The 27,366-nt window shown below is 37.1% G+C and overlaps 2 protein-coding genes across 3 annotated transcripts; both read left to right on the top strand.

Annotated features, from left to right (window-relative positions):
• Positions 1–5,186: 5,186 nt before the first annotated feature.
• On the top strand, positions 5,187–7,201 carry id3 (inhibitor of DNA binding 3). Its single transcript, XM_052581278.1, has 3 exons — positions 5,187–5,635; positions 5,774–5,852; positions 6,533–7,201. Exons 1-2 carry the CDS (start codon positions 5,345–5,347, stop codon positions 5,825–5,827), a joined length of 345 nt encoding a protein of 114 aa, XP_052437238.1. The 5' UTR covers positions 5,187–5,344; the 3' UTR covers positions 5,828–5,852; positions 6,533–7,201.
• Positions 7,202–9,855: 2,654 nt separating this feature from the next.
• e2f2 (E2F transcription factor 2) lies at positions 9,856–25,520 on the top strand. 2 transcript variants are annotated; one of them, XM_052581356.1, is made up of 8 exons: positions 9,859–10,135; positions 10,504–10,753; positions 20,106–20,208; positions 20,450–20,669; positions 21,260–21,421; positions 21,981–22,095; positions 22,567–22,747; positions 22,927–25,518. In XM_052581356.1, the coding sequence occupies exons 2-8, from the start codon at positions 10,565–10,567 to the stop codon at positions 23,196–23,198; spliced, it is 1,242 nt and encodes a 413-aa protein (XP_052437316.1). In that variant the 5' UTR covers positions 9,859–10,135; positions 10,504–10,564; the 3' UTR covers positions 23,199–25,518. The 2 variants fall into 2 exon arrangements, with proteins under 2 accessions (XP_052437315.1, XP_052437316.1); XM_052581355.1 differs by having other exon boundaries at positions 9,856–10,753; positions 22,927–25,520.
• The last annotated feature ends 1,846 nt before the right edge of the window (positions 25,521–27,366 follow it).

Genomic DNA, 27,366 nt, shown 5'->3' on the forward strand with positions numbered 1-27,366 from the left:
TCATTACGATTTCTTTTTTATTCTTATTTTTTTAAAAGAAAGGAAGAAGATCTTTTATTCAACAATAACACATTAAATTGACCAGAAGTGTCAGTAAAGATATTTATGTAGTAAAAAATGCCATTCCCTTTAAATACTATTCCTTTAAATATGTTTTATATGTATTACTGTATTACAAAGCAAAGCCCCTCTTAGCTTTCTTACAGACTGTAATGTAAAATCACATATGAACCTAAAGTGTGTCATTGTGTCTGTTTGGATCAGAGATATGTGTGTAGTCAGTGGGACAGGGAGCAAGTGGTGACATCTCAGAAGATAAGAGGTTAGTTATTTCTGATTAGTTGAATGTCTATCCGCATTGAGTCTTGAAATCAGGTCAGTTATTGTGTGTGTGTGTGTGTGTGTGTGTATGTTGCATCTTGAGGAAGGAGAGGAAGGGGCATTGACCTGGATAGGAACAGTAAAAGGAGGGGAGACCATGTGTCAAGAAATCAGCTGTTTGTTTCTCAGTGGCTCTTTCACATCATCTGTTCATAGAAAGATCTCAAATGAACATGTGAATGTGAACATATATGTGTGTGTGTACACATACTTTGAAGTTGAAAGACCAAAAACTGTCTGTGATGTCAAAGCATCATTGACCCAGAAAGAAATGTGTGCACACTGGCTCTAATTTACATGCAGACATTCAGTAAAACTGTCTGTAAGGACAAGAGCCTGGTATATCTCCCTGAGCTCAGTCTCACTGTCTCTTACAATGTCTTGCCCTCTTTTATCCTTCTTTCATCCCTTCTCTTTTTCCCTTGTTCCTGTCATCTAAATCCAACTCCTGTCTCAGTCTGTTTTTATAGTCGGTGTATATGCTGTATGATACTCATGCGTTTGACCCCAGGATAAGTTGTGTAGCCTACTTACCCTTCGATCAATGCAAACAAAACCAGTTATGTAATTTAAGCACAAACCTCTGGCACTGGATTTATGGTTTAAAAACGGCCAATGATGTGCTTCTGTTTCTCTTCAAAAGATCTCCATCAAAACTTTTAAGATGCAAACTGATCTGGTCTGGCTGCCGTTATTTATTTTTAGTAGATTTAACTAGATTGCTACATATAGATATCCGTACTATATTTAACAATAATGTTTTATTATAATATTAATAGGTTACCTTGGATCAGGACACAGTCATGTAGCATGGGTATATTTGTAGCAATAGCCAATAATACATTGTGGATAAAAAAAAATATATATATATATATATATATTTGTATTTTATGCCATTAAGTAAAGATCATGCTCCATGAAGATATTTTGTAAATTTTATTACCGCAAATATATCAAAACTTTATTTTTAATCCGTAATATGCTTATAATTAATTAATAGGCCTATGCGTAATATATTTCTAATGAAATTTTGACAACTTTAAAGGCGATTTTCTCCATATTTTCCTTTTTTCCAGATTTTCAAATGGTTGTATATATATATATATATATATATATATATATATATATATATATATATATATATATATATATATATATATATGTATATGTATGTATGTATTAAAAACAAATTTTGCCTACCCTTATGACCAGTTATGTGGTCCAGGCTCACATAGCCTATTCTTAAACCTTTTTGATCATTTCTTTTAGATTTTGCTAATGTTAAATAAAATCTGTTCATTATCATTTCGTTTTGTCCCTTCTTGCTGTGTTAGACACATCACTCAAAATAAGTCGCTACTTCTTTCTCTGTGGAGAATATTCTGGCGGGTTTCTCGGCGATCCCTTATTGCAAATAGAGAGGCTTTGTCGACGAAGAGGGAACAAACGCCTTGAAAGATTTTCTTCGGGAGTGATGAGGGCGGGAGGGGGTGGCGGGGTCGCGCTAATTATGCACGGCGATTGTTGATGGCTTGATTGTGTGCGTCCAGCTGCACAGAGGCGCGGGGGCGAGCAGAGGGCGGGGACGCGGAGCAGGGCAGACTCACTGACGCCAGTCGCCACATTCTCCCATGCGCTCAAAAACAGGCTTGATTGTGCCGGCCCTGGTCCACAGACACCGCAGTCACACTGAACTAAACAGAAAGAGAAGAAAATACGCCTCACGTGTCCCCTGTGTTGAATCCATCAGTACCAGCACTTAAATTAGTTTTCATGTTGTGATCAAACGTCACGTCAGGTCAGTTCACGAGGAATGTGGTGCGTCACGTGATTAGGGAATAATAAGGACGTATTCATTCTAGTTTAATGTGCTTTATTGGCATGACATAGCCTAACTGCATATTTGCATTGCCAATAGCATTGCAAAATGCGTAAACTGAAGTAAAATAATAAGAAATGCCAATGGATTAAACAGTTAGTATGAACAAATAAAATTGTGGTGTGAAATTAAAAACAATGATATTTAAATGAATAAAAATAGAATTTAACAACCAGCTAATTAAGGCAGCAATATCACACTCCTAATCATACAATATCAGTACATCCATGAAACAAAATGTTTTCAAATGTGCCACTGTTTTATAGCTTACATTATACATTTTAGATTTAAAAAAATTGTCAGTTGGTTCATAATGAGCCATGAAAACAGTTCCAAAAGAAGCCTTTGCAGAAAGTCGGTATGGAACAGTGTGAGTGAATCAGGGATATACATTACTACAGTAACATTAATTAAAATAATTATTAATTTGTTTAATTAGATAAACATTATGTTAAGCTAATAGTTATAATAAGCCAAATTGCAGGTAGACATTGAAAGGGACACATAGGTCTACTCAAGGCCTATAACTGTCCTTCATGTTAGGCAATGAGATACTGTAGGGCCAACTTATTATTGACTTGGTATAACATAGGCCTAATGTTTGAGACAATACAGTGGCTTCTCAACCAAACATTTAGGGAGTTGCTTGGTATCAGCAGAGATGATGAAATATTTCCATGATCTGTTTTCAAACATGTTTTTTTTTTTTTTTCGGGGTGATCCTTTCACTTCTCACACCCACATGTTCTTCTTGTTTTTATTTTTTATTGCTATTTTCGAACCCAACTGGATATTTTCGAACCCAACTGGATACCTGCAGAGACCTTCTTCCCATGATGTTGGTCTTTGCAAGAAAGGAAAGGGCTGAATTTCTTGCAGTCATACAACAATCGAACATTAAATATATGGTTTGCACCCTAAGTAAGTAGCACGGCCTGCAAAGAAGTGCATTCATTCGGTTGCATGCACATAAAATAAAAGGTGTGAACAGACCAGTCTCTAAAAATTCTAATAGGCAGGTTAAACACAATGTTTAATTTTTAACGAATGTAATTATTCTGTGAGAAACAGAATGACAGTTGGTTTAAAGTGCTGTAATGTTATTAGGCCTACATTTGCATTAAGTCATTCAAGTGCAACTTCTAACCTTTTAGGCTACAACCTGAACCCACTAAACCTCCCCTCTGTTTCTTACAGCCTCTTTTTTTATTCATGAAAAATGTTATATTGTGTCTTCTTTGACTAAAGTGAACTCAATTTAACACCAGTTTGAACATGACAAAATATAGCCTAGCCATTCAAGCAAAACAGGAATGTGTTTTATTTGAGAACTATTATACTATTGCAGTCTGAGAAAACGGAGCTGGTTTTGTATTAGTTTAACTAATCTAGCCAAACTGAAGAGCTTTACATACGGAAAAACTCTTCACTGATTGTAAGTCCAGGTGTGCGCAAATAAATTGTGTGGGCAAGTCTACGTCTTGCGCGAGAGGTTGGGCAAGTGCTTGTAGTTTGATTGACAGCTGTTCTGACCAATCAGAGCGGCTTCACGGCCAAGACTAGTCTTTTGCAGATGGGGTGCGCGCTGGAGCGCGTGAATGGATGACGTCGGGAGCCCGGCGCCAGGCTGTCTGGGACTCGCGCGTTAGATCAACACAGCTGGAGCGGGACAGGACACACAGCTGGCCCGCCAGCGCATTCCTTCACAAAAACAGCACTGTGAGAAAAGAGGGGACACATCTTGATGTAAACTATAAATGTGCTGGGTTAAAAGAGAGTCAGGCTATAGTTTGATTGTAACTTGCGAAGCTTCCTCTTCATATAAAAAATAGTCATGGGAGACAGCTATAGTTATGATCTATTTATAGATAACGAGTAACACTTTTAGAATGCAAGAAAACCGCGCGCACAGTGGTTTGTACAGAAGTTCCTGAGTTGGTTATTAATATTTCTGTGATCGTGAGAATATTAGGAGATGTTTTATTGAAAAAAAAAATATATCTATTTGTATCCCTCTTGGCATGAGAATCGAGATGGGTATCAACGTTTCAAGCTTGATTCATTACTTGAGAAAAAAAAGTAGGCCTATTGAGCTGGTTGCATGTTGTGACTTAGGCACTTTGATTTTCCTTACATTTAAGGTGTTTAGTTTTAACTAGCAATTAATTATAATAGCCTATTTACATTTTAGAGGGTTGCTTTTTTCTGTGTGGGCCTTAAAAACGTGTTCTGTTGGCTATAGATATGTAGGTTATGTGTGTGAAATAGTCTCCTAAAGGAATTAATTTCCGACGCCAGTTTGTCTGCAGGTCACGGGAGTAGCCTAGCGTATTTATGGAATTTATCCATATCATGTCTTAGCTGAGATGGAATAATTTAATTAGAATAATTCCTTCCGCTTTTTCCTCTACAAATGTTTTAAAAAGTGTTCACTTTAAAATAGATATGGTAAAATAGAATTCTTAAAAGAATTCCTAATTACTAGGAGTGTTTGCATAGCATACAATACTGCCAAAGAATCAGTATAGCCTACATAAAATAAAAATAATACATAGGCTAATAAGAATAAAACGTATCTTAGGGGATAAAACGTGTGAACTTTAAGCAGAGTTTATATATAATCTACTGCACAAGCTGCCCCAGCTCCGTTTAGGTTCACTGACCCCAAATCTTCACTCAAATCCACCACAGAAAAAAATATCTCTCACTCTCTCTCGCTCACTCTCTAGTATTCTGACAGCTCTTCCTCATTCCACCATTCTGACTGACATCTCAACGCTTCCACTCACGAGTTATTTATTTGCATAGGGCGGGGCCTATACGCTTATAGTCCTTTTACTATTGGCTAAGCAACACATGAGGGTTTGTTTATTTCTGGAGAGGGCGGTTCTAAATGAACCAACGCTTGAAAAGCGGTCGCCTGCTTGCTCGTACTTCCATCGTTCAATGAGCACGAGACGTGGAGAGGGACAAACTTTGGATAGGCTATCTATCAAGCTGGAGAGCTAGTTCGTCTCACTTCCCAGACTTCTTCAGCCATCTCTACAGTTGGATTCTCCTAGCAAGTCAGAAGTCAGATCCAGAATGAAGGCGATCAGTCCCGTTCGCTCTGTCAGGAACTGCTATGAAGCTGTGTGCTGCATCTCAGAGCAGAGTCTCGTTATCAGCCGCTGCAAGAGTCCCATTGAGGAGCTTTCCGATATGAATGACTGTTACTCTAAACTCAAAGAGCTGGTGCCCAGCATCCCTCAGAACAAGTCCGTGAGCCAAGTGGAGATTCTTCAGCATGTAATAGATTACATCTTCGATTTACAGATTGCATTGGAAAACGAGACGGACACGCAAAACACGCCTGACATGTTCATGGCAATGAAGGTGAGCGCAACGTTAGGATATTTGTTGTCTTTTAATAAGCCTACTATAATTTATGCGGTAGTCTATATTAATCAATATACAGTTCATTTGAAAAAATAAAAATAAAAATCAAACGTTGTATGTATTTTCCCCCTTTAGAACTCAGAGATGAGTCGTAATTTCTCCAAAGAGGATGAAGCTATGTGCCATTAGGACAGAGGGATGACAACGTTCAATGGTACGTGACTGTTTCTTTATTTTAAACTATTATATTTGTAGAATAGTCCAATTTTGTTAGGTGTTAATCTACACTCCTTTATTAAACTTGAAAAATAACAGTTCTTCAGTCCTCATAGGTTCAGCAAAGAACGCTCTTGTAGCTAATCAAGAACCATTCCTGATCTGAAGAACCTACAGAATGAAACATGATTAAACATGGTCTTTGTTTCATTATAGGTTCTTCAGGCCAGCATATTGGTTTTAAGATCTTTTTTGAGCTGATGGTTTTTCCAAAAACAAGAATAAAAGGTTCTTTGTTTACCCTAAAAAGCGTGCCCTATGATATTAAGCTAGAAAAAGGAATCTTTATTTTTAAAAAGCAAGGAAAGCAGTTCGATTTACTAATTGATTAGTCATTATGCATGGATTAAATCTCATGTTTTTGGTGAATGTTGTACAGGACAAGATTACGTATTAAAGTCTGCCCATTGTCCTATTTTTTTTTTTTTTTTTTTTATTTTGGTCATTGTGCCAATCAGCAAACAAACTTGGATTCCCCTATCAGCTCTAGCAAATGAAAGTTTTCCATTTGGCGCCAGACTGTCTGCAGTCCATCTGAATCCACAGTGTGTGTGTGTGTGTGTGTGTGTGTGTGTGCGTGCTCTGAGTTAACTTTTCTCCCTCTCATCTATGCTGCAGGTGCGGGATAGAAACTTTTCTCCTCCACTTATGGAAGAAAAGAGAGTGAAGGGGTGAGCCGGGTGAAGGAGTGAGGCTCTATTCAGAGTGTGGGAAAGCAATCTGCACCCCTCTCGAGCTGTCTATTCTTTGGTCACTGGACACTTGAACAAACCAAAGCCGAGGAGTCTTTAAGATCACAAAAAAGAAAAGCCCTCCGATTTTTTTTCCCTTAATCATTCCTGTTTTTTGTGGCAACAATCAAGCATTGTATATTTTGTGCTGGCTACATTCCTGACTATTTGGACTAACTAATATCTCTTTACACACCCTTCCTTCCCAGCCAGTCTTGGAGAATACACCCCCTCCCCTTTTTTTTGAAAACATTTCCACATTTCAGCATGGCTGCAGTTTGGTCTCCGTGAGCTTCTCGATCACAGGGATGATGTATATATTGTGCTTGAGGGGAGTTTTTGTGTTGTAGGGTGGGAAGGGCCTTGGGCAGTGGGAATACAGATGTGGATTAGAATTTGAACTCTATAATATAGAGTGGATTCATGTATATGTTTGTGGGGATTGTCTATTTCTACAGACTGTCAGATCAACGAGTTTCATAAACTCCTTTAAAAGATTTTTTTTGTTGCTTTGTACTCTTTTTCACAAGAAAATAAATCATACATGAAACAGAAATATGTGGTTCAGTATCATTTCTTAAAGAACTCAATGCAGACTTTTTGCCACCTTTAAATCATCAAATGTGTCTTCTGGATATATACTGAAAATAAAATGTGCTTTCTGTTTGAATAAATAAGGGAAAAGGTGATTGCATTAACTCCATCTCCCCCATAACTGTTTGTGTGATTAATATATTATTGATATGAAACATCACTCCGAACACAGGCACTTTCAAGACATTTGATTAAAAAATGCTGCTTACGAAAGGCTATGTGTAAGTAAATACTGGTTAAAAAAGTAAAAGTACAGTACATCTGCCAAAAATATTTCCAGATTGAGTCATCTTGGACTTTTTTGTGTTTAGCATATGATCTGTTACAGGCCTACACAACAATGTCTAAGTGTGAGTCACTTTATTTAAATAGCACATCTGTCCTATGAGTATCTGTAGTCTCAATCAAAAAAGACCTTTGCCCACAGAACTAGAGTTTAGTGCAAAAGTGGCCTGTGGTCAAACTCTGATAAGCGCAAGCACTCATCTCATCTGGACTCTAAAGGAGGGATTATGGTTTTAAGAGGCTGACCGTGTCCAAAGATTTGGGTGTTGAGTAAAGTGAAGTGTCCTGAAAGACGTCTTCAAACATAATAGGTATTATAGCGACACCCGGTGTTCAAAGTAATAAACACATACACGTTACCGTTTAAACCGCAGATAATCAACAGGCGCCATCGTGTGGCTTGTATATGTAAATAAACAGTTAATTGAACACGTTGACGTTTTGTGGCAACCCCGATCATAGAGGATGATATGGTAGACCTATCTCGGTTAAACTTCTACATTAAACCTAAATTGTATCTTTATTATAATTGACTAAAAAATCTGAATATTTCGAACTAGCTATTTGAAAACGAAATAAAGCTGGAGAAATATATGCTTGTGTAATTCATCTTTTGACTCTAGTTAGGCTATAATCCTTTGTCACAACTTCTCAGCCTTATTTTAATGTTGAGTAAAATATTCAGTGATGTTTTCCTTTAATAATTCCTATTAAGAAAAAGATCTCAAATAACGGGATAAATTAAATAGAGTTAAAATAAAGTTTAGTTTGTTTAAATAGCCTAAGTAAAGTCTGACGATGGACAAAAGTAAACGATTCTTACACATTTTGTCATCCTTCACAAATGAAGAATAATTGTCTTAATTGAAAAACATAAATGCCAGAAATCCCGTGTCTCTCCAGAAGAGGGCGGACAAGAGAACACGACTCTAACCTTCTCGCAACGTTCCTGTGTCCATTGCTGTTCAAAACTTATCTTAGCTATGCCTAAAGTAAGGAGAAACTTCATGTGTCACTTTAACAATATGTAATTTTTTGCAGCAGTTTTAACAAAATTTTCCATTTGGAACTGAATTTTTAGATGCCCTCTCCACCCTTTTTTCTTTTATATCATAAAACACACTATGTCTATGTCATTTGTCAAATAATTGAAATGGTGAATAAACTCAAATAAATATTCCAGCCTTAATAATTATGTTACCTATAAAATTAATTACAAATGTAACAATAAATACAAATTTCATACCATAATAAATGCTCTGCAAGAATAATTTACTCAGACGGACAAGAACTCACATTATAGACTTGTCTTGCAGTTTGTTAGTCTAAAACATGTATATTTTCTCAAATAAACCTGATTCATGTGTTAGATTAGGCTACTAAGTCCAAAACTGCTTGTTGGATTTGAATGTGTGTACTAGGGTATTCAGTGCTTTCGTAAATGCCTACTTTTTCATTAAAAGCACATATCTGACAGTGTTTGCAGAGACACTAGACCCATAGCTAGATCTATTATACATCAAAAGTGATTCCCTAAAAGTGATTCATTTTCTGCCTCCATATAGTATGGTGCATATTTCCCCAAAGCCCTGGCTGATTTTAAACAATTTCATCTCTGTGGGCAACTGGATAATTATAATGATTTTGCTATGTGATACGATGTTTCTAATCAAACTATTGTGATTTCTGCAAGATTTGAATCACCATCTTGTTCTTGTTTGTTTATTTATTTTTATTTTTTGATGCTCCACTGCCATACTTTATTTGGAAGTGTGTCTCTACTAAACACTGTAAAGATATAATCAGGCAAATGGTTGCGTGGGAGAGTCTTAACAATCATCTGAAGCATGGTGGGGGTTCACTCTTTGTGCCAGATAATAAGATCCTTTCAAGTGGGGTTTTTTTTCTGTGGGGTTGTTTAGGGCTTTAAAGCTCTTTATTTCTCCTTTAAGTCTCATTTCACAGAGTCAGGCCATGCCAGAGTCAACTATTTTTCCATTTTGCTTTTGAAAAACATTGACATTTAAGACTAATCTATGACCATGATTAATTTGGAAACCATGGAAACACAATTGGTATGACGTATAGTACTCTTTCTACTTTGTGGTGTATTGTATCTGTGTAAATGCTTTGGTTTTATATGATATTAGTTAATTTGTGTGAAAAACGTGAATTATGTGAATTTGTGTATTATGAATTATACTTTTGTGAAATACATCTAAATGCTAAATCTACATTTGACTAGGACACGTTTGATAACGCTGTTGTAAAGTCTGAACAATATGTCGCCCTTGTTCACAACAGAGATTAAGAGGCGCTGTGTCTTTAAGAGGATGAACGCTAGGCACCAACTGTTACGTGTAAATATATTCAAAATCCGATCTAGCGCGTCGTGCCAGCAGCCAATCACGAAGCGCGTCTAACCGCGGGAGATCCAAATTTCGCGGGACGTAATTTGGCGCTAAAATAGCGCTCCTCTGTTGAGCTGATGTCAAAGCAGGGCTTCTCGGCCGGAGAGGAATTACAGACACATAGGAGCGTTTCTCACAATCGCCGGCTCTACACAAGAACTACAAGAGAAACATTTCCGAGCTTTGTTTACCTTTGAAAGGTACATTTATGAAACTGAATGACCGTGGTACATTTATTACATGTTTAATTTATTTGCATTATATTGAGACGTAATAGCCTCTCTTGTGCTACTAACAAAGGACCCTAGGAAAGAGTTTTTGTGAATTTCGGATGTTTAAATTTTTTAAGTTTTAACGCATAATTTATCTACAACTTTAACAATATTTATTATACTAAAGTGCAGGTTCTCTATATCCTTTGCAGTATTTTAAGATATACATATTCATTTTGACGGTTGTTTCATTGTACAGTAAATTGTAGACGCGATTTGCGTAATAAAAGAGTTTCTTTTGCGTGACTTTCGCGGGTTTTCTTGCATTTCGTGTGCAAAATGATGCGGATACCCAGAGGGATTTCTCCAGCTTCTGGAAGAGGCGCAGTATCTGGGCTCTCGTGCCCACCGAAGAAAATGTTCTCCGCGGTGAGGACGGATTTTTTCAACACTGGACTCTCAAGCCCACCGATGAATTCGGTACCGGCTGGATACTTCACTCAAATCGGGAACACGACAGCTGCGGAGCAGAGACCCAACTGTTTGTACGCGACCCCCCACGGGCCGGAGCCTAAACCGATGCGGACCTCTTCCGGACGGCTGCCGGTAAGCCTATTTCCTTCTACCGCTTCTAAGCTATGTATTCGAATACTTGTTTCATGTCTTAGTACAATAATATGGCATTTATTACAACACTGCTACAGTCACACTATATAATCCACGTTGTACAGCAGGAAAGCTTCACGTTTCTGGCTTTGCCACAGGGTTTTATCTGTGCCATCATCTCTGATGTCCTGAAAATCTGTCAGTTCCTCATGAATGAATAAAACAGGCCGGTAATTGGAGAGCATGACCACAACACTTGCATGTATATTTCAGTCATGACATTAACACAGACAGGACCTTCAGGTAAAAGAGTGTGGCAAGCCATTTGTTTCTTAAATTAATCATCCTTCTAGGATCAACAATTATTAAACATTCAAAATAATACTCACTGTTTTGCTAATGTCAAGGACATATACCATATTCAGGGTACTGTCATTTAATTTTGCAATGAAATGAAAAGGAGTCTATGAGGGATAGAATTACAGTATGTTCAAAGGCTTGTGCTGTTAGAACATGCCACTTGAAGCATCTTTTCACAGCAGACTTTAGATAACACCAATAAACGGTTTAAAATTGTGAGATCTGCTATTATGTAGACTCAGACTTCAAGTCTAAAGGTGATCACACACCAGACGAGAAGCACTGCGCCTCAGAGGCGCCACGTCTAGGACATCTCTAAGTATCGAACATCGCACATTCTATATGCACAAGCTTAATTTAGCTCATTTAATATAAAACTTTGCAGATGGCGCTCTGTGCCACGGAAAGACGCCGAAATGGTGTGCATACTAGGGATGCACCGAAATGAAAATTCTTGGCCGAAACCGAAAACCGAAAAAGAGAAAACCAAGGCCGAAAACCGAAACCGAAACACCGAAAGAAATTGTGCCAATTATTAGTACCATTGCAATTATTGCTATGACCGTGTACTAACTTTACTATAAGACATTGCAATTGCATAAATTAATATTAAAGTTTCAAAGATAATTACAATTACATAACTTATTTAAAAAAAAATAACATAAAAAAAAACAATTACAAATGATGCAAATATTTATTAAGCACATTGCAACAATGCACAGTATAAAATAAAATTCAAACTAACAATTTATCCCACTCATGTGTATATTTAATAATAATGTACAGGCCTACTGGCCTGCAGAAAGGTTTTAAAATGAACAGTTCTCTCATAAAAACAAAGTGCATTTAGGTGAAGTGCATTTGAAATTTGTCTATGTAGGACTAGAAAGTGCATTACTTCTCCAGTTGGCAAGACTGTTATCACTTCTGGGGATGGGGACTTCAGACAGATAACCATCTAGCTGTTGAGCAGTTGAGCTTGTCATCTGCCTGACATTTGAGAAATATTTGAGAGAGTGTATTTAAATAGGGCCAGGGCATAAATAAACATTTTTATCAAATTAAAGCAGAAATCTAGCAGAAAATCTAGCATAAATATGGCTACAATCTGATATTATGTATGTATATATGTTTGTGTGTGTGTATAAGAACAAAATAGCCAACGTATTATTATTATTTGAGGCACTTTCTTGCAGAATTCCACTGAACATATCAGACAACGATGGTGCATGCCACTCATCTGGTGCAGAGACCAGTCTTTTTTTCTGCGCTCTGGTCTGTCTCCTACGCTTGGCGCTTCTCAGTCTCCACGCGGGTTCTCCGCAATCCGCATCCGGCGCGGCCTGGATCATTTCTCGTGCGCGCTGCCTTATTTCCGCATCCAAGTAATGGTTTTATAACGCGGATCAAGCACATTCGCGATGAAGTGCAGAGGTTCCGAAAAGATCTCAGTGAGACGTGTGCTAACAGACTCTATAAGACTGTACTTTTCTTTGTTTTTACTTCGTGGTCCATCTTAATCTCTTTGTTAGGAGACGCTTTAGTGCTGCGAATAAAGGAGTAAGAAGAGAGAGAATGTTCTCACTGGTGTTAAGTGAATGTCGCGTGGAGCTCGTGGTCTTTGCTATGCAGGTGCACGTGCAGGTCACGGTTTCTGTTTGCGTCATCAAAACATTTCGGCCGTGTTGTTTCGGTGATAAAAGTCTATCGGCCGAAAACCGAAAAGGCCATTTTCAGCCGAAAATTTTCGGTGGCCGAAATTTCGGTGCATCCCTAGTGCATACGGTGTGCATACACTCATAGAAAACAATGTGTTCGAATTTTATAGACGTGGCATGATGTGACGTGGCACTGTGCTTCTCGTCCGGTGTGTGACCCCCTTAACACTCACAGCCTCATTTCTAATATGGTAAACTCAATGTGGCGTCTATCCTAAAGTCTATGCCATGGTTACTGTTAACAAATACAGGTATCAGATTAATAGTAAAACTGAATACTGGTTTGTTACCAGTGGAAACATGACTTTACTGTGAGAAGGACTAGCAAAAAAATAAAATAAAATAAAAAGTTGTACCTAGTTAGTTTTGAATGTTGAAATGGTTTTCCATATGAATTATTTCAGGGGGGAGGTGGTTGAAGCTGATAGATGGGGGAAGGGTGCTTTACAGCTTCTGAACCGGACATTATATTATATGGGTCTGGCTTAAAAGTAAAGTGGGGGAAGGGTCTTCGAAGGTAAATTAATCAAAATACAGAACATTTTTATATTTAGCAATATATAAAGCATGTTATGAATGAATGCTTTGCCTCCCGTAAAGCCCCATGATTAAATGACCCAGGTTCATCAACAAACTGGTTATTCCTGTATTTGTATGTTTAAACTCCTGGATTCTACAGCTTTTAGTTTATGTAGCTGCAGTTGTAATAATCACTCCCGTTTTTCCTGTGCCATTTTACACCTGTCTCACAATTCGTCCTTGCACAAGCTCAACGTCTCAAAAAGGTCGGAAGGTCAAAGTATCTGCTCCAGGAACTGCCTATGTCGTACTTCTCTGTGTTGCTTGCTGCCTCCAGCTGATAAACAAAAGTAATGATCACAGACTCATGCTGCAGAATATGGGGCAGGGCTGATAACAGACTGGGCGTCTGAATGGGGGTTTGATGCACATGCGTCCAACTCTAACATAGATTACAACAAAAGCCTACTTCAGAATGCTTTTCTGGGTTTCTGGTTTTTAATTTTGAATTGACCAATTGATGTAATTGGTCAATTCAAAATGGTTAACAGATCAGATAAGGCCTTGTCATATTGCTTTCCCTGATTCCAAACTCTATATTTTTTTATCATATGTCATTTAGTCTGTAGTATTAAAATGTTTCAAACAACTTCTTTAATATCTTTTTTGGAAGAAAAAAAGAGTCTAGTGAAACTTCCAGTTTCCCTTGTTCAGTTTTTCACACCAGTGTGCAAGTCACATCTCCTGCTCTGAAAACTTTTTTTTTTCTCTTCTTGTTCTCTGCCCCTTTTTCAGTTTGACATGAATGACACACCTAAAGTTCACGTTTTCCTTTTCAGACCTTTGATCCATTACTCCTTAAAAACTAAACTTGTGAATTACATTCAATTAATCCTGCTGAAATGCGTAGTTCATGTTTCTTCAAAATGTCAAAGTCAATATGATATTATAATTTCTAATTCAATGTGATATTATATTTTTTTGCAATTACCTATAATTGTTATCAATGTTGCATGTTATTTCAAACAACCAAAAAAAAAGGCTTATGTTTATAATCATTAATGTAAAGGACTTTCCTTTACTGCTGACATCATTTAACTTTCTTTATCCACCTTATTTTTCAATGCAGAAATACAGTGGTTTACATGTGAAACTTCCATTTAATTAGTCACTAGATAAAACTATAGAATAATACAGTGCAGTAACTGGTAAAATTGTTTGCTACAAACCAGCGATTTTGTGGTTAATGATAAATGTTTTCTGATTGTGATTAATCATTTGCTGACCTTCTGATTTGTTGCTTCAAAGGTAAATACTGACCCTTGAGGATATTTAATTCAGCATTAAGTTTTCTCAGTCATATTTTCTTAACATAGTTTTGGTTAATATGTTATCAAGTCCAAGTTTATTTGTCAAATGCATGAGCATAACAATAGTTGCAGACTACATGCAGTAGTAATTGATGTCAGCATTGCTCTGGTAATCTCCAGTGAAGGAAAATAAAGACTAGAGCGCTGTACAACAGAGCCAGACTTTGAGGATTTAAAGGGTCATGGAGATCGCTAGGTTTCTGGTTCTCTCCAAATCTCACGTGTCTGAGATCAAATGATCAACCACTGGTCTTTGATCACTATGTTGTAGAACACATGATTTGGCTTTGTTTCTAGAGACCCTGGTGACACGTCCCGCCCTCCACCTCCCCCATTCCAGAGTCCCTCGAGTCAATTTACCTCATTTCATTCTCTTAATTTATCTGTTTCCCCCTGAGGGGCCACCAGTAACCAGGTGTTGCATAAACAAGGTGGGTGATGGGTCTCAAGCTGTTTAACTCTGATAGCTCTGCATGGACCCATCTGGCCAAGTTTTGCATAAGTATCATCCCCTTGTGCCCTTTTCATGTGTACTTCCCCATTTCTCTTTTACCTGTGGCTTCTTTTCATTTTGACACTTTGGAATATGTCACTGACACAGAATGGCCTTTCTCACTCTTACACGTTGTGAGTGGGATGTATGTGTTCTTTCACATTTGGGAGTGGCACTGTTTGCAGGTCATTCTCTCACGTTTGTCTGTAGGCGTATAGAAACCTGTTCTCTTTCAAGTCAGATTGTGATTGTTAAAAAACACCTCAGATGATGATTACTTGGAAAGTTACACAATAACACGTATTAAGACCCTCATTCCCCACCCCCAGCTAGGAAAAGAACTCATAGTTATGCCATTGATGTGGGAGAAAACGGGGGAGGTGTGACTTCATGCACCGTACACTTCAAAGAATGAGCCTGTAAATATCTAAAAAGAAATGAAGCATATATTAGAAGTGCCATACCATTTGAAAAGTGCCTCATTTAGTAGGCAAAGCTTAGTAATTTGTCATCAGTTGAATTTAATCATGATACTTTCATAGTATACACTGTATGAAAACCATATGAAACCAATGGTTGAAAATATTTCTGTTCAGCTTTCACAAGCAGTGTTTTGTGTGAAGACCCAACATTTTACTTCCTTTAAAGCTTTGTTTTCATTAGCACTAAATTACACTGCCGTTTAAATGTGTAAAAGTAGCTCATACTTTTAATTCAAAATTTGTTTCTTGAAATGTCTTGAAATGTTACTTGAGCACCAAATCGGCATATTAGAATAGTCTCGTGACTGTAAAGACTGGAGTAATGGTTGCTGAAAGTTTAGCTTTGCCATCACAGGAATAAGTTTCATTTGAATAAATATTAAAATAGAAAATATTTTACATTGTAATATTTAACAAATTACTGCTTTTGCTGTATTTTTTATCAAATTAATGCAGCCTTTATAAGCGTAAAAGACTAATAAAAAATATATATTTCCAACTCCCAATGTTTGAACAGTATTGTAAGTATACTGTCTATGAATAAACATTGAGTAGGGGTTTTATGATGAAACATCCTCTAGAAGTTATTGGAAATGATCAGGTGTTGTGTAACTCTTGTTGAAGTAGCTATTAGTGAAACATTGCTTGCTATATGAGCATTGTGCCATAGCAGTGTTGAGTATTTCATAGGGTTTCATCATGATCTCTAAAGTCACTTGATCAGGTCTCTTGAGTTGCTTTTTATTCTAATGTGAAAAGGGAAATGTTGCACATCCTAAATGTCTTTTGTGGTTATTTAAGTCATATTTTATTAATAATGAGTGGGGTAGACCAGTGTCTAATGCTTAGAATTTTACTAGGAAATCTAAAACTAAGAATTATTTGTTTAGCAATCATCATAAAGATTATTTATCCTAACCTGTTGCAAATATTGCCCGTAATGTGTACGCATATCATTGCACACTGTTACCATCGGTGATTGGTGTATGACATCTAAGTATCAAGAGAGCGGTTCTAGAGCATATTCGAGCACACACTCTTACCTTCAAAAATAGGTGAAGTGGCGTGGGGGGTTGCCCGCCCGCTTGCTTGCACGCTCGAAGTGATGATGCGCGTTGTCGCGCGACTCTTTTACCGGCTGTTTTGATGAAAGATCATCGTTCGCGACAAAAATAATATTTGCAAACTGTAATGAAGCAGAAATCAGTTAGTTCCTCACTTTCCGCGCTGACGCCGAAGTCGTTTGCTTGCTTCAGTGAAAGTATAACGTGCCTAACGTTTTCGACTCGTGCATTACACGTCACGCCCTGATGTCACGTGTTGTTACGGGATCTTTACTGGTTGTGTGTGAAAGCACGCACACATCCCGGGTAATCACTGGCAGTGTGAAAGTGCAAGATCTAGCGACCCGGGAACAATTGCCTGAACACTTTACCCATGTATTTGCCGGAATGGCAGTGTGAAAGGGGCTATAGAAAGATGCGTTTAAAATGGCTTGTAAACACAATGTCATGTAGCATTTCATTTATCTCAGGCTAGTCATCAGGTGACCACAGCTTGTTATTCAACCAGACAGATTAAGTTTAGAGAAGAGCATTTCGTGAAATATTAAACTATAAAGCTACTCATTTTATTTTACTTTACCTGTTAGTGATGTCCTTAATCATTTAGTGTTTATTTTAAAAAATAAAGTTATGACAGACATTGTCTAAATAATTATTTCAACAACAAATAGAAATTGTATAATTTATGAGTTAATTTAAATATTTCTCTGAATATAAATAACATGTTTGCATACATTTTTTATATTTATTTGAGTGTTGATTATTATAGTTAGAAATAAATAGTAATTACATTTAAGTTTGGACTCTGTTTTTAATTGTAATCTTATAGTAATGTAAAATGGTTTCTTATTGATACAATGCTGAAATCAATTCAGTTTTGCCTAAACATGGGTGTTTTTGCTAGCCACAGCTGTGTGTGATGTTCGCTTACTCAATGGATTTGCATATTTTTGGGAAACTCCTGGGCCTGACGCAGTTCCACCAGTTTCAGATATAAATCTATACAAACTGGTACAAATATTAGTAGTTTGGATTTCAGTCGGTGAAGCTGCTCCCAGATCGGTGCTTTAGAAGTGAATATTTCAGCTTCCACCCCATACATTCTGAGCCAGCATTTCTCAGTTCTCATTTCCCACTGACACAGGAAATGGGCAGAACCAACAAAACGAAGCACACAAAGGTCCCCTTCTCACACTCAGGTGGGCGTGTGTGTTCATCTTGAGCTGATCTGCTGTGCTAAAGCATGGTAACAGCTGATGCTTACACAGATTTGATGACAATTCAAAAAGGGAACCCACAAGACTCTACTTCAAACATCTAGTGGTGGCTCCAAAACAGCTCTTAGTGAAAACATATATATCCTGTTAAATGTCACCCCGTCCCGTATACGGGACGCCTACGTTGACTAGTATATTACAATCAAATCTAATCTAATCTTGACAAACTATGTATCGTTGGAAAGGTCTAAGACTCCCAAATATATATTTTACCAATATTTTTTGTTAAACATTATGTAGGAAAAATAATAGGTGGATTTATGACAAGAGTGCACCCTCAGAAATCTACAGTACAAAAGGGGCTTTGACCTTTGTTTAAAAAAAAGACTTCCTCGTTGCCTTTTTCTCTATCACATTTTAGAAATCATCAGAAGTTATATATCACTTGAAAACATAAAATCTCAAAATTCATCCTTCAAAACCCATTTTAAAATCAGACATTGCATTACCATGTAAATGGTACATCAAAATCATGTTACAAAATGTTTTCAGTCATGAATTATAAAAATGTAGGTTTGTATCATGCACATTCATGTCTATCTTCAAAAACGTGAGTGACAGTTAACAGGTTAAATATTTTTTAAACCTGTTGCCAAGGACTCTAAATTGTTTTCCTGTGCGGGGTAACCTTTTGTAAAATATAATATAAATGCAGCTACACATTTTCATGTATAAAGATTGTTATACTAGGCTATATAAATATGAAAAAATAAAAAATAAGAAAAATACGTTAATAGTGCTGTCAAACGATTAATCGCATCCAAAATAAAAGTTTATGTTGACATAACGTGTTTACTGTGTGTATTTATTGAAAATGAAATGGTCATTGCTACATTCAGTAAATATTACCAGTTTTTCTGATTTGTTTTGGCACACCCCACATACTTTACATCAGGGTGTTTGGTTCCTTAATATATGTCTTGTGTAATATAAAACAAATGGGGGAGGCAAGGTGAAAAGTAAATTGAAAAGGTTGAAAAAAGAACGGAAGGGGAAACCGAAAAAAAAAGAGATTATGCTCCTCTCCCCCAACCACCTGCTCAGTAGCTCCAGATGTCAGTGACAGGTGTAGATGTTGTTCAGGTCGGGAAATGCAGACGCACACAGGGTAAGCGAACTGTTCACAGCAAATGCTCGCTGTCTGTTACAGGAGTATCCTGTCTTGAGTGAACTGCACTCCTGATTGCCATTGGAAAGCAAACAGGCAATGTGTGGGTGTAGATTTCCGTGTCAGTTGGCTTTTGAAACCTTTTTTTGTGGAGTTGGGTTGTTGAAACCGGCCCATCTGCCTGGTGTGGAATGCTAAAGATTTCAGAAATGTGTAAAGTTTCAGGTCATGCCATCCTTAATGCTTAATGGTAAAAAAGTTGAATAAATAGAAATCATGTCATGTCAGGCTGAGAGATACTTTAAACCCTATAGCATTACTCTATCAGGTTCTCAGTTATTGCGTTTCAGTGTTTTAGATTTCTTTTGAATGTGATTCGAGATCCATAAATCCCATGTGGGGATTTAATCATAAATGGGTAGTGCTAAATATTTTGTGTGACCTGATCAATCAAGTCAAATGTAGTTGAAAATGTGGTCATTTCCCATTTAAAGTGTAAACTTTTATGTATCCTGAGGTGTTTAAGACAGTGGGCTCCCTACTCGCCTGTCAATTAAATTTTCCTCCTTCAATAATTTAGGTTGTTTAAACATTACACCTATCTTCTAATCTACTAGTATTAGTAGCAGTTGAGGTGACCCCCTCAAGGAAAAAAGGACAAGAACTTGTTTTTCTTTTTAGGATTGAGACGGATTTAAAGTGGCAGTGTATTCGGGCAGTTGAGGAAAGAGGAGTAATTGTTCTTGAACAATGCAGTTAAGAAAACACTTTCACTCAAGTGTGTCTCACTGTCTGAGCTTTCCAAAACACTCTTTCCTGTCTGAGCAAATGTGAAAAACCATGCAACATTCATAGGAACAATAGACACAATGCTAAATTGGAGCTATATAAATAATCCAATAGTTTGCAGGCAATTGAAGGCTAGCATAATTAACATTCTCTTGCTGTCTTTCTTTCCCAGGCCAAAAGAAGACTAGATCTAGAAGAGCCGATTTATCTCCCAGAATTCCGCACACCTAAAGGGAAAGGAAACTCTGCATGTGCAAGGGCACCAAGCCCCAAAAGTGAGTACAACACAATGATCTGCAGCAAATGTCAACACAATCACTGTTAGAGAAAATGGACCTTTTGTTCATGAGAGATGGAAGTTCATACCTGTTTTAGGGCATCTCATAATTGTTTAAAAAGCAAACACACCTGCCCAAGCCTCACTTATTCCTCTGGTAGGAACTGCAGCTGGTAATACTGGTAATACTATTATTAAAAGAATGCCCCTTTTGTATCTCTCTCTTTCCCTCTCTCTAGCTCCCAAGTCTCCAGGGGAGCGCACCCGTTATGACACTTCCCTTGGCCTGCTGACTAAGAAATTTGTGGGCTTGCTGAGTGAATCAGCTGATGGGGTTCTGGATCTGAACTGGGCCACAGAAGTTCTGGAGGTTCAGAAGAGACGGATATATGACATCACAAATGTTTTAGAGGGTGTGCAGCTCATCCGCAAGAAATCCAAAAACAACATCCAGTGGCTGTGAGTGTGTTAGATTGGATGTTCTGGAAACTAAAGTGCTAAATGCTCAATTTTGAGTCTACTCTGAAACGCATGACCTGAAGATGCTGTTGTAGTTCATTGTCAATACTCCTCTTCTTGTGTTTGACAACTTCCTGGGAGTCTTTTCCACTCATCGATCCAATTGAATAGAGCTTTTCTTTTACTGGAAGAACATTCTTCCCTTTTAGGCCTCATGATATCAAAATGGGCATATTTTTATCCTTGTAATTGGAAAAAAAACTCAGCAGCTATCATTTTAATTTTGTTTTTCAGCAATGATGTGTAAAATGGAACTAAATTGTGCAGTTGAACCAAATTTTCCAAAGTTTACAGATGTTATTTCATATTAATGATGTTTTTTTTTTTTGGTGGTGGGGAGGGTGAGTCACCATCTCTACAAAGATTTTAAAATCGCACAATTGTTTTCAATACTGATAAATGTTTGTTGAGCACCAGATCAGCAGAACCATGTGATGCAGTATTAATATGTACACATACATGCTTACTATATGTAATTAATTATGATGTTAGTTTTAAGCAGTATGTTTTCTGTATCTTGTGTGCTTTAGTGTCAGTGGTGTGTTTGAGGGCTCATCCTCCAATTTAGAGAGGACCAGCGCTCTCAAGAAAGAGCTTTCTGAGCTGGACAGGCAGGAAAAATCTCTGGACGACCTCATTCTATCCAGCTCAACGCGGCTACGTGAACTGACAGAGCACAAGGACAACCAAAGATATCCTTTTATTGTGTGAATGATTTGAGTGATTTGTCTCCTAGACTACTGTGAGCTTGTTCAGACATGCTGTTTTCAAACAACACTCACATGGCATAGGGATCCGTTTTGCAATTATCTTAATTCTGAGTCTTTCATTTTTAAATGCAGTTAAGTTACCATGTATGTGAACTGTCAGTCATTTTTACTCCGTTTTATTTTAGCTTTATGGAATATTTTATCAACACTTGAATCCGACTATGTTTACTGAAAAAAAGCAACCAATTTTTTTTTTTTGAAAATCGTGTTTTTGTAAATGAAAGATGATCAAAACAGATGGGACAGATCACTTCCAACAAAACATCCAAAGCTTGCACAGTCCTATACCACTTAGATCAACATATTATTTGGTAACGTTATGTAGGTTTGATTTATATGCTGTTGAATGTGTGATGAATGCACTGTTGTACATATGCATCTGCTTACATATGCGATTGCTTGTATCATTGCTTATCAATGGCAGGGAAGAGTCATAAACCGTATTAAATGCAAAAGGAGTTTGTCCTTAACTGAAGCTCACATTAGGATATGTGACCTATCAGGACATTCGTACCATAAGCAGCTTGAAAGATCAGACTGTGATTGCTGTGAAAGCACCATCTGAAACCAAACTGGAAGTTCCAGAAGCATCTGAGGTCAGTATTTGTCTTAGTCCAAACATAACGTTACTGAAAAGACCGGCATAAAATCTGATGCTGCTCTTAGCTTGTTAATGCTGGCTGTTGATCAAGCTGGTAGACCAAAGAAATCTTGCTGGTCAATCTAGTTAGGAATCCATGTGGGACATACAATATATGCTGCTCTTTTCAGCTTTTTATATATCTGTAATAAAAGTTCTAACCCAAACTGACTGTAATGTTCAATTTAATCTCCTGAGTCTTATGATACGACTTCAAATGTCTAGGAATTTTGAATTAAATATATGATTTAGCCTTTCATCATTCTTTGTTTCATTCGGTGTTCTGTAGATATTTAAAGCCACTTTGAAACTTTGTCTCTTTCATATTAGTAATCTAAAATATTCATTTATGAATCAATTGATATTAGACAAAATATGGTTCCCACTGTCTGCAGGTAAATTTCACATCTTCCTTCATTTTCATTAGGGCTCGCTGCAAATTTACTTGAAAAGCAAGAATGGCCCAATTGAGGTGTACTTGTGTCCTGAAGAATGTTTGGAGGATGCTAGTCCCGTCAAGAATGCCACACCCAGAAAAGATTACCCACAAACCCCCAGCGCCACCACACCCTCTGTCTTCCCACCTGCCAAACCCCAGCCAGTCGAAGGTGAGACAGTTGCCACGAGCTTACTACTACTTAGCACTTTCAAAGCAAGCTGTTAGTTGAAGTCGCTAACAAAAGTTTACGTTTGAAATGCTTCAGCTGAATAGATGATAGCGGTAACATTGTGTGCAAGAGACTAGAGAGCGGTTTGACAGACTAACAGTGTCTATTTCTTTGTACAGGTTTGCCTATAAAGCCTCAGACTTCGATGACTGGCACCAGCGGCAGCACGTCCCTGCTCGATGTGGAGGGAATTCTGGATCTTCCTCCCAGCCTTCTCCAGATCACTGAAGACCAGCTGCCTGGGATTGCATTCACATCTGATGCTTCTGGGCCCTTTGTTAACTTTTCTCCTCAGCTCAGCCAGGACGACTACCTCTGGGGTCTGGAGGATGGAGAAGGAGTATCCGACTTCTTTGACACATACGATCTGGGAGATCTGCTTAAAACATGAGGCATCCAGTGTGACGGAAGTGTGATTAATGGTGTGAGATTTCAATTGTAATTAGTTTAATTAAATTTTTTAAAACACTCCTTCACATAATGACAGATTTAAGTTTGTATAAAATGCACTACTGAATTGGCTTAATCGGTTCTGTTCCTGATAAAGAGAGTAAATTTGGGATGGGACCATGTCTTAATATTTTAACTACATATAGTGAATGGAATCTGACAATATTGTCAACAAGCGCCTTCTAGAGGAGATCCATGTGTTAGGTTTAGTACACTATGAAGCCATACTTTTTATTTCTGTCAGCCATATTACCTTAAGTAAGGCATTTTTGCTTAGTTTAGATATTTTTGTCAAAACAAAAACTGAATTGTCATTATTATTTCAATTTTAAGTTATGATATGTTTTTGGTCATTATTACTTGAATATCGGTGATAAAATCAGGCCTAGGTATTTGCCTTTTATAGATATGAGATAGAACATACTGTTTATTAGTAAATCTTCAATGAGATATATGGAAACTCAGGTAATTTTAAAGCTTTTCTAGAGCTTTAAAGCTTGTAGTACTGCCAAACATTGCCAGTAGAGGGCTGTGTGACCATTTTTAGCAGTCGGCAAACAAAGGTGCTTTTAAAGATATTTAGAGGAGTGAATTGTTATAGAGTAAAGTTTTGAGAACGTGTATGAAAGGCATCTACATAACCAGACTTAACTGAACCAGAGATCTGAACCTCAAGCTCTTTCAGTCTAGACAGAAATAGGTGCTTATCTGTTCATTCTACCTCCATCTCTTAGTTTTAGACACTGCGAGGGAGTACCTTGATCTTGCAAGAGTGGCCTTTCCCACTGCACTGAGTTATGATTGTGTAGTACTGCATGGCTCAAGAAACAAGGTTTTACCATTGATGTGTCTGTTTATGAGAAACCTCAGGGAATGTCCAGATTTGGCAGCTGTTTTTTATTTGTATTTTTTTATTTTATTTTACTTTTACATTTCCGAATAATTAATTCAAAGTGATACATTAGCGAGGGATTTTCTTGTATGTTTAATCCATTTTTCCTGAAATGACAGTAGTGGAGTTCTCAGGGTTCACTACTCCACTCAGAGTAGTTTAGAGACTTTTAATGGCATCTGGCAGAAACCTTTGATACTGTTTGAACACTGAACTGCTGGGAATACAAAGTGAACTTTGTTTCCAGGGTGTTTTTTTTTTTTTTTTTTCCTATTTGGAGTTGGGATTCTTGCCCCACCTGAATGGTAGGTTTATAGCTGCAGAGGCAAAGCAGAATTTAACTGTTTTTGTCTGGTGTGTGTAGAAATACTCTTACTGAAAACACCCGACTTAAATGTAGAGCACATATGGGTCTGGATACAGTATGGAAAAGCTTGATTTTCTCAACTAGTTTCCCACACCAAGTTCTGCAGTGAAAATAATTCTTTTGAAACAAGCATTTCTCAGTCAGACTGAACAAAGACTTGAATTTAGCAGCATTCTGGAAACCTGATCTGGTTGATTCAGCATTTGTTAAGGGGTCGGGGTGGTTTAAGAGCAGTTGTTAATCAGATTTAATAATTGATTAACTTGCCTTTTGAAATATGTACAAATGTTTTACTTGGGGTTTGCTTCATGCAACTGTCCCACATGCGGACAACTGTCCTGTCCTAACAAACTTGAAAAGTGTGTGTCTGTATATGCATGAGTGTGCTGAAGTGTGAACTAATTTTTTGCAGTTTTGTGCATTTGATTGTAGTTTATAGTGTGTTTTATTTTATTATTTTTATTTTTTTGGGATGTTTTTGAATAAGCATTATGATTATTATAATTTTTTTTTTTTATTGTACAGAATAATAATTTTGTATTTATAGGTTTTGCATTTGAAGGAAATTGGTGATTGTCTCAGGATGTCATTTTTATAGACCGTCTGTTTAACAGGCAGCACTTAATATTTGATATTGTGGTGTTTAAATGAATAAAGCCCTGGTAATGCTCAAAGTTGTATTTTGTGTACAAAGCATTTTTTGTTAAAAGTATGTGCTTGTATTGTGTAAGCAGACTCCCACATGGATATATGCAGGTTCAGTAACAATGTTTTAGTTTAACTGTATTTTCATACTTGGAGTGAGCTGCAGGGTTTACCTGTACAATGAGGAAATACCATAGAGATGAGTCAGTGAAAATGACAGAAACATTGAGACTTGCACAAAACAGACGGGTAAATCTGATTGATAAACTGCTGCGGTCATTCTTCATTCCAAGTTGTCTGAAAATGTTGCTTACATAGTTGCTGTCAACCAGTGTGGTCAAGAAACATGGTTATTTTTAAAATCCTTGGTTTGGTAGTGAATGTTTTTATTTTATTTTTTTATTTTAGATAAACACTATACAATTAAAGAGTTTAAATGCATTAAATTAAAGAAATTAATACTTTAATTCGGCAAAAATGGTTTAAATTTGTACAGTGACAGCAAAGCACACTTAAAAAAAAAAGAGTTGTTCTTTTGAAATTTCAATTCAAAGAATCCTGCAAAAATGTATGACAGTTTCTATAAAAATAGCATAAAGCACTGAAAATAAATCTTTATTAAGCACCAAGTCAGCATATTAGAATTATTTCTGAAGGATCATGTGACAACTGGAGTAATGACTTGTAATTTCAGGTTTATTATTACAGGAATATTGAATTTTAAAATATATTTAAAACAGTACTTTTAAATCATATAATTTCAAAATATTACTGTTGCATTTTTGATCAAATAAACTGCCTTGGTGAGCATGGAAGACTTTTTTTCATATTAAAACATCTTAGTGACTTTTAAAAGCTACTGATGGTGATTATTGTATTGTCACATTTAAAACAAATGATCCTTTTTTTATTTTTTAATCTACATGCATCGTAGTCTGTCGCTTAAGCACAGCTGAAGTCACTGAATGTGTGTTACAAAGTTGACAGTGAAATCTCCAGCAGTTTCATTCAGGCAGGTTCTGACCTGCTCTCTGCTTTTCTAATTCGCTTTAGATGCATCATGAGAGACCACACACACACACACACACACAGATTTCGATCTGAGACTATATTAACACAATTGATTTTTGCGCTTGCTTTTGTGCTTAAATTTTGACCTATTTTTGTGAAGCTTAAAAAATCCCTAATATCTTAGCTTATCTAAAACAATTGATTTTAACTATCCCTAGTGAAAGAATAGTGTGTTGACAAGACAGATTTTATCACCCAAATTAAACATTTAAATCTAATTTATAATAAAAACAGCTACAAATTTTGTACATTTTGTAGACAGTTACATCTAAACTTGTATTTGGCTCCACTTCTCACAGACATCGTAATATCGTGGTTCAAGATACAAGGAAGGACATTTTCCCTTAAATATTTAGCACACAGCTTTTCAAAACACAATAGCATCACACAGATGAGTTTCTAGGAGGATTTTGAATTTCCCCAGACAGACTGTCACACCCTCACAGAAAACACATTTATAACCATGAAAAAACAACTGTTCACACCAGTCTGTCGTTAAAAACAAGACTTGCTTCTAAACTGGTTTATAAACACTGTGATGACTTCAAGGGAGGTGTCCTATGTCTTATTTTATGACGAGGTTGGGTGGTGATTCTTTGTAGGGAGTGTTATGGTTGTTTTCGTATCTTGATCACATTTCTGTTGCACTGTTTAGTCTCACTCTAATTATGTATAGATTCCCTCAGCCTTCCCTGTGAGATATATTTGCTGTCTTCTCTCTTTTGCAGTGTTTTACAGTAAACGTGGCCTCCCTGGGCTGACAAGACAGGATAAATTATTCTTTTCCTGTTCTAGAGCCAACAGATCTTGGCAGTGTGGATGGGAGGGGTTGTCTGCTAGGAATCCTTCTAGTCTGAGCTGTAACCTTTCCTGGAACACGCCTCATTTTTTGTTCAGCAGCCACAGACTCCAGCCCCCATCCAGATCCAGCCCCCAAATGCATGCGATTGGCTGATGTCAAAGAAACATAACAATAGGGGAAGGACAAAAGCCGGTAAGTAGGAACATGCAGCACGCTGTGGCCACAGCAGTCTTAAAATATGGTACTGTGGTGGAGAAGACAAGAAAAAAGAGGGATAAATGAAAGGCCCGTTCAAATGCAGACTAGACTTCACACTTCACACTCACACTTCC

The sequence above is a fragment of the Carassius gibelio genome, chromosome B17 (assembly GCF_023724105.1).
Source record: "Carassius gibelio isolate Cgi1373 ecotype wild population from Czech Republic chromosome B17, carGib1.2-hapl.c, whole genome shotgun sequence".
NCBI classification, from domain to species: domain Eukaryota; kingdom Metazoa; phylum Chordata; class Actinopteri; order Cypriniformes; family Cyprinidae; genus Carassius; species Carassius gibelio.